Here is a 7,409-nt window from a genome sequence, read left to right as displayed (position 1 = left end):
ATTTTTAACTTTACAGGTGCTCTAGCACACCTTAATTTTGAGTTCTTTACCCTGAAATATACTATGTTATCACTGCCACTGCTTTAAAAACATGCAGCTATTAGTGTATGATTCTAATGTAATTTACAGAACTGAAATTCTGGGGGCAAAAGTACATTATTATAAAAATAGCAAAGAATATGCACCTCAAGGGCTGAGCCCGTGGCGCACTCGGGAGAATGCGGCGCTGGGAGTGCAGCAGCGCTCCCGCCGCAGGTTCGGATCCTATATAGGGATGACCAGTGCACTCACAGCACTCACTGGCTGAGCGCGGGGCGGCCAGTCTCAAAAAGGACAAAAAAAAAAGAGTATGCACCTCAAAAATTGAGCAAACTTAAAATTTTGTCAGGCAGCCTTCCTCAGTCCCTGCTCTGATATTCAGAGGCCTTCGAGGACTACCCAACACCCCCACAATGACCCCTCAGTACAGCCCCCACTACCCACTTAACACCTCACCTACGTATTTATTCATCTGAATGTCTTTCCCAGCGCACTAATACTAGGATATAATGCGAGAATAAGAAACCAAAGGTTTCTCTGTGACACTGTATATAGAAAGCAGCCTACGTATTCCCCAACCCCACCCCAAGGTTCAAGGGAACCCATTCTGACTTACTATGGCATCCCCACTAGTTGAGTAAGTAAAACCAAAACTCCTAGAAGCACCACAGGGACTCAGACAGGCTGAGGGTTTTCCAAACTGGGCTTATAGGAGCAGCTCCCACTCATACGCACAGCACTTTACAACAGCACCATGACCTGTTACCTCATTGGACCACAAAACCACCCTTGAGAAACAGGGCAGGTTTTACTACTTCCCACTTAGCAGATGGAGAAACTGAGGCTCAGAGCTGCTTTCCTGTATCTCAGGAGCTTCAGGACAAACCCCACTGTCATTCTTCACCTTGCAGGTGCAGTCCAAGCTGTGGCAGGCACGTGGGATCAACTCGCCTGTGGGGGTCCCAGGGAGAAGCTCGAGGTGTGCAGGCCATTCCTGCTGTCTGCCGAGAGCAGAACCCGACCCAGGGAACACAGCAGACTTCAAAGAACTACTAAACTAGTTAAAAGACAAATATTTTAATCTAGTTTCCCCATTTTATACTAAATCATTAATACAGGTCACAAAATGCATTTATTTGTGGACATCTAGAAAACAATCAAAAGTGTATATATCTCTCTATATAGATCTTATTAATAAATTTTATTTCGACAAGAGAACTTGTGCCACAACAGTTTTAAACAACATAATTAAAGACAGCAACACTCCCCAGAGTGGCCACAGACATGTACAGTATGTGAAGGAAAGTTGCACCTCAGAGCCGATCACGATCAAGTTAAAGACACCTGACATACAGTATATGTGCTAGTAAGTTTCCTTCAGGTCATGACCAGCATGAAAAAATCAGGACACTCAGCAAATGTTCTGTAAATACGTACAGCAATATGCTGCATTTAAGAGATAAAATCAGATTCTACTTTAGTGTTAGCATCAAGCCCTTAGGAGAAATCCAAAAATATCTCCTTTCCCATTTACACAGGTCAAAAACTATTCACACTTAGGGCTGGGCTGGGCAGTGGGCCACAGAACCCAACTAGCCTGGGAAAAAACGGGCTAATACTGAAGGTCTCTTTTACATCCAGGTGCACATCCGCCTTCAAGGTTGTAAGAATTTCATCTATCAGTCATTAAATAAAACCAGGAGAAAGCACTGCCGGTCTCTGGGAATCTCATCCCTTCCATAAGGAAAATGCTCTGCCAATTCAAGTTTCATTCAGTCCGGAAGACGGAAGAATTTAAGGCTTCGGTGACAGTTATAATCCTCTGAGGAATTATTTTCCCTTAAAGTCAATAAAAGATAATAGTGTTTACTGTTCTTTCTCTTGACTCTTAAAATCCCTGGTAGCAGGTGCAGGTGACTTGCCCCTGCAGTTAGGTCTGCACGAGAGGAGGGGCTCTCCTCCCCGAAGCCATCCCAGGTGGCACGCGTATGGGGCACTGGAGGAACCCGGCGCACGGAGGTGGGACAGGCGCGAGGCCCAGGCTGCTAGTAGGTTGAGGAGGCTGTGCTCATGGCGTCTTCAGAGAGTTTGGTACTGGCTGGGTGGATGCTCGCAAAATACTTGACATCACTGTCACGATCCATCTGAAGAGCCATGATGGTCTGCTCTACGGCTTCCTGGTGACAGCTGGCAGAGGCTAAGAAATATTCTGGAAATGACAAGTGCACGGCACAACTGAAATCAGTCTGACAGTTAGGGTTTTGTCAAGTACGAGTACAAAAAGGTCTTACTCATCACAGAACACAATTTTTCTACAAGTATAACCACAAGCCATGTTGATTATAAACAGTAATCCAAACCAAATGGTTACTGGAAAAAACCCCAGAATAAACAGAATGATGGGATCTATCTTGACTGTTTTTATGACAGACTAAATCTCATGATATTCAATGGCAGCTACAGAGTATTAAACTAATAAATATATCAAAACATTATACTTCTTAGCTATTAATTAACTTAGTAGAAGGAAAAACACTTCAACACCAACTACACACACACAACCTCAAAACCAAGCGAAACCAGTCCTCTCTAGCCAGTCACTGTAACTGCTGCTTACCAATGCACATGAATGGCAAAGGAGAAAAAAGGAGCAGTACTCATTTACTCTTCTTCTGTGAAGTCTCCTACAACTTCTTTCCTTTTCTTTGGCGGCTGGCCTGGACGGGGTCCGAGCCACTGACCTCGCTGTTAACACCGTGCTCTAACTGGCAGCCCCTGTTACAACTTCTTTCCATGCTTCACTCACAAGTTCTTGGATTCAATTATATTGGCATTTGCAGGGGAAGGAGGGTGTGACAATAAATAAAGCAACCTGAATTTTAAGGAGCTTACAGTTTGCTGCAAAATAAATAGCTCAGGGCATCTGCCTTCTGCCTCATGAATGAAAAGGTGGGGGGTGGGGGGTGGGCAGCACGCCTCTGGCCTGCACACAACACGAACACATCACGTGGCACTGCCAAGGCAACGGCCCCGCACACAGTCACACATGAGTATCCAATTTTAAAAATCACTAACTATCTGCCTTCTGCCTCATGAATGAAAAGGTGGGGGGTGGGGGGTGGGCAGCACGCCTCTGGCCTGCACACAACACGAACACACCACGTGGCAGTGCCAAGGCAACGGCCCCGCACACAGTCACACATGAGTATCCAATTTTAAAAATCACTAACTTTTAGATCATAAAGATGATACATGTCCATGATAAAAAACATTCTACCAGAACAGCAGAGTCCTAATTAAAAGTCCCTTCCTCAAACCCTTTAATCTTGTGTCCTCTCGAGAACCACCAGGAACAACTTAAAATATATCCTTCTACCAGATTATTTTCTATGAACACACAATACTTCTGCTGAATAATCTATTCACTGAGTCCATGAGCCCCCCCTTTTCTAATACAGTCACCTACCTACCTTTTTCCAGTAGAGTTTGTCTCAATGTTTTTGCAAGCAGCACTCTAACATTTGGAACCCTGTCATTTGCTAAGGTTAGCAAATGTGGCATCAGATGCACAGCAAACTTGTCCATGGGTAGGCAGTCGTCTTCGATGACAGTCTGGTGAACAGAAATAACTGCTTTACATCTGTGTCAATTCAGCTACCAAACTATAACATGAGCTCACAACGTCTTTCAGTAACAACTTAAGTGCTACAAGTGTTAGTTGCTGCTTTTTAACCAATATTCCAGGTATTTGGGAACTCAAAACAAAAATGACATCATTAACTCTCTGCAGAGACGGACTCACAGCTATTAGACTGCTCCATGGAGACCTGCAGCATTCAGTCAGACCTTCACTCTCACAGCTGCACTTTGGGCTGCACGCACACGGCGCGCGCGTGTGGTGCACGCATGTGTGGGGTGCATGTAGGTGTACGGCACATGCCAGCTTCCGAGCCAGCTCAGCTGACTGGGGGGGAAGGGCTGGCTCAGGAGGAGGAGGAACGGACGCTCCTGGCTCCTGGGAACAGCTGCATGGGAATGCTCTGCTCTCTCAAGAGAAGGAGGGGTGAGGGCGAGCGGGAGGCGCAGGCAGCAGCACAGCTCCAGGGAAAAAAACCTTCGCAAGTGGCTGAGCCCAGGCCCTCGCTTACCTGGCAGACAAAGACGAAGGCTTGCCGACCAGACCACTTGGGACATCTGCCAAAGTTCTCCACAAGCTCATTGATGAGGTCCACTCCAAATGTCGGCGGTGTCGCCATGTGCAGCTTCTTCACCATCTCACTGACCTAGGAGGGTGAGCACAGAGAAATGAGTATTTTCTGTTTTGTGATTCTATAAAATAGTTTGCTGGTCTACAATTTAGAAGTTTTAGTACATACCAACTTGTAAGAAATCCAACGCACAGAAGAAACTTTGTCCGCACACAGATTCAGAGCAATGGGACGTAAATAGTCATAAACATCTCTGGGACTATATAACTCTAGAAGTAAAATCAGCTGTCTGCAAAAATCAAAGACAAAAATACCATTAAAATGCAATCAAAGTTTAAAAACCAATAAGACAAACAAAACTAGGTTAGTCATGTGAATAACGTGTAACACTGGATACTGAACACTTGTGAGATAAACTCAAGGCTAGTGACTGAGCAGGCCTTTCCTGCATAGGATCACCTCCATTCTCTGCACATCTGCAAATGTATTTTAACACTATGTAAGTTCAAGGAGTATCTTTTCCCCTTAGAATAAAAGGAAAACAAAAGCTGTGAAATTCTGTGGCCACGAGAACTGAGACAGAGCAAAGCACTTTCCAGCATGTTCAACTGGAATAAGGCACACAAATTTCTTCACAGAAGTGGTTTAGAACGTGCATTGGGAATATAAGTGTGAACAAATCAGTCATCTGATGAGAAAGCTCCAGCACAGTGAGGTAGCCTGCTGTGTACTTGCTGAGACTCAGCGTTTCTACGGTAGGGCAGGTTCGCTAGGGATAAGGGAGGTAGGAGGTCCTTCAGCAGCTTTCCCAACACATCTGAGGGGCGAGGACTCACGACACCCTCCAGGCTCATCTGAGCAGCTGCAATGACGGCCTGGAGGAAATACCTTCGATCTGAATGAGACTTTTGTCTTTCATATTTTATGTCTAAGATTATTTACATTTGTAGTTGGCAGGAAGTTAACTATAAGCATCAATATAGATAATGCAGCAATGATAAATGCATCTGTATGTATGTGAGGGGTCTTCAAAAAGTTCATGCCAGGATTCTTTAGAATAGAATCTTTTAATTCTATTTTTCCATGAACTTTTAAATGTACTTCCATATACATATATAAACATAAATCCTCAAAGAGAGCGAGTGACTTATTTTTTGACTCAAAATAAAAATCCCAAACAGGACTTCCACTTCTGCTTGGGACACAGAAAGCTGCAAAGAATGTCACTCTGACCCTACAAACAAGGAAAAGCTGGGTAAACCACAAAGTCTTTTCTTGAGCCCAGAGAGCTGAGGGTGCCAGGCACCCAAATTACCTAACCTCCCAAGGGGGGACAAGCCCCTGTCCAAGGAGCGATGGGACACACGAACTGTCTCCCCTGAGCACAGCAGGATGGGAGGGGCGGCTGCTGCCACATGGGAGGCGGGTATCCCAAATTACCTAACCTCCCAAGGGGGGACAAGCCCCTGTCCAAGGAGCGATGGGACACACAAACTGTCTCCCCTGAGCACAGCAGGATGGGAGGGGCGGCTGCTGCCACATGGGAGGCGGGTAGAAATCAACCGACCTCTGGCCGGCGCCCAGGGCTAGGTGGGGGCCCAGGCACAAGGGAGCTCAGACTCGCTTGCAAACCCTCTTTCACGGGGCACTCGCCCACTTGGGTGCTCACGAGCAAGACTGGGTCAGGAAAGGAAACAGGAGCAATGTCCCTTAGCAGGCAGAAGTGATCAACAGATGTCAGGGGACAGCCATGAAACACTTGGTACTCCTCTGGACCATTTTCTCACATGAAGCAGAAGCCCCACGCTGCTGGGGGAAGGCACTGTCCTTCAAAGGACATTGCAGCTGGAGGAGCAGCACCAGCAGCTCTTTCCTCCAGAAGGAGCAGCAAGAAATCTCCTTGAGCTAAGACCCCATATTGATAGCAAGCAAAACCCTCCCCGGCTGAGGGAGGGAGGGGCAGCAGACCCTGCTCAGAATCTAACCACACACATAGCACAGAGACTGGATGCCATGGGGCTGGGGCAGGAAATCTGAGAAAGCCCAGGCACATGGAGCCTCCCCGGGCTCAACCAAATCAACAGAGCCTCTCCTGCTGCCAGGGGGGCAGGGACAGCTGGAGGCGGAAGATGGGATGCTAACACGAAAAGCCCACCGGCAGCTGAAGGCCATGGCAGCCCACTGCGAGAAGAGCTAAAGCCCATGGTGAACTGAAGGTCCCACAGCAACCACAAAACCCAAAGGCAGCTTGACCCTGCCTAGCAGCGGCAGCAGAGGCCAGCGAGACTGCACCACAAGCGACGCAGAAGGAGTTGGACACAGGACAGATGCTGGCATGGACACAAAGTAATGAAGAAATTCAGAAAAAGTAAAAATGAGGTTAGAATACACCCCTCCAAATAAGTCTAATAAACTGTTAGAACTTACTCAGCCAGTTCAGCTCGAAAACGCCAATTTCTACTATTATCTGTCACCAGAAACTCCTGAAGTTGATAAAGATATTCTCTTCTTTTGTCAATATGAAGAAGCTGAAGTAACAAAGTGAAAATGTGTTTATTTAAGCAGACAAGGTACAGACATTATTTCTTTTACTAGACTGCTTAAGAGAAGACTGTAAGTACTATGGTTAATTCTTTTAAGGAAATGTAGTGCCTGTACTTAATTGTTTTAAAAATTGGTATTAAATTATTTTTTTCCTGAATAATTTCATGTACCTTCAACAGTCACCCTTTCTTTGAAATCTGCTTCTTGAGCCTGCCAGGGACCTGCACAGCAGGTGGGTCTTCACGGGGCCCTGGCGTAGCTGCATACAGCACTCATCCTCTATCACATGACAGCCTTGTCACCACGGACTCTCTGAAGACAGTGATTGCTCTCCTAAGCACAACTGTGAGTCCGGTGGGTGACACTGCGATGGTGCACAGTAGGTGCTCAAAAAATATTTGTTGAGTAAAAAAAAAAAAAATAAAAAGAAATGTATCCCAATAACTGCTCTACAAATATTCAAAAGTAGCTTTCTAGTCAACGAGGGAAAAACCCTGAAGTCTGACATAAACAAAGACAGACGAAGCTAACCGTGCCAGCGGGCCGCGCCCTCACGCATCTCCACAGGGTGCGCTCCACGGACAGGATGTGTTGAGGGAAATCTTGAACATTACTTAG

The 7,409-nt window shown here is 46.1% G+C and overlaps 1 protein-coding gene across 1 annotated transcript in view; it reads right to left on the bottom strand.

Annotated features, from left to right (window-relative positions):
• Positions 1-1,097: 1,097 nt before the first annotated feature.
• PPP4R1 (protein phosphatase 4, regulatory subunit 1) overlaps positions 1,098-7,409 on the bottom strand; it is a 46,949-nt gene continuing 40,637 nt past the window's right edge. Inside the window, exons 14-18 of the mRNA XM_008572714.1 lie at positions 6,675-6,775; positions 4,416-4,536; positions 4,188-4,322; positions 3,510-3,651; positions 1,098-2,248 (exon numbers count right to left, since the gene is read on the bottom strand). Of these exons, the coding sequence (XP_008570936.1) occupies positions 2,085-2,248; positions 3,510-3,651; positions 4,188-4,322; positions 4,416-4,536; positions 6,675-6,775 (663 nt within the window). The 3' untranslated portion in view covers positions 1,098-2,084. The remainder of the gene's footprint in view (positions 2,249-3,509; positions 3,652-4,187; positions 4,323-4,415; positions 4,537-6,674; positions 6,776-7,409) is intronic.

The sequence above is a fragment of the Galeopterus variegatus genome, unplaced genomic scaffold, assembly GCF_000696425.1.
Source record: "Galeopterus variegatus unplaced genomic scaffold, G_variegatus-3.0.2 Scaffold827, whole genome shotgun sequence".
NCBI classification, from domain to species: domain Eukaryota; kingdom Metazoa; phylum Chordata; class Mammalia; order Dermoptera; family Cynocephalidae; genus Galeopterus; species Galeopterus variegatus.
Note: the sequence above shows the minus strand (reverse complement) of the source record. Positions and strands in the feature narration are given on the sequence as shown.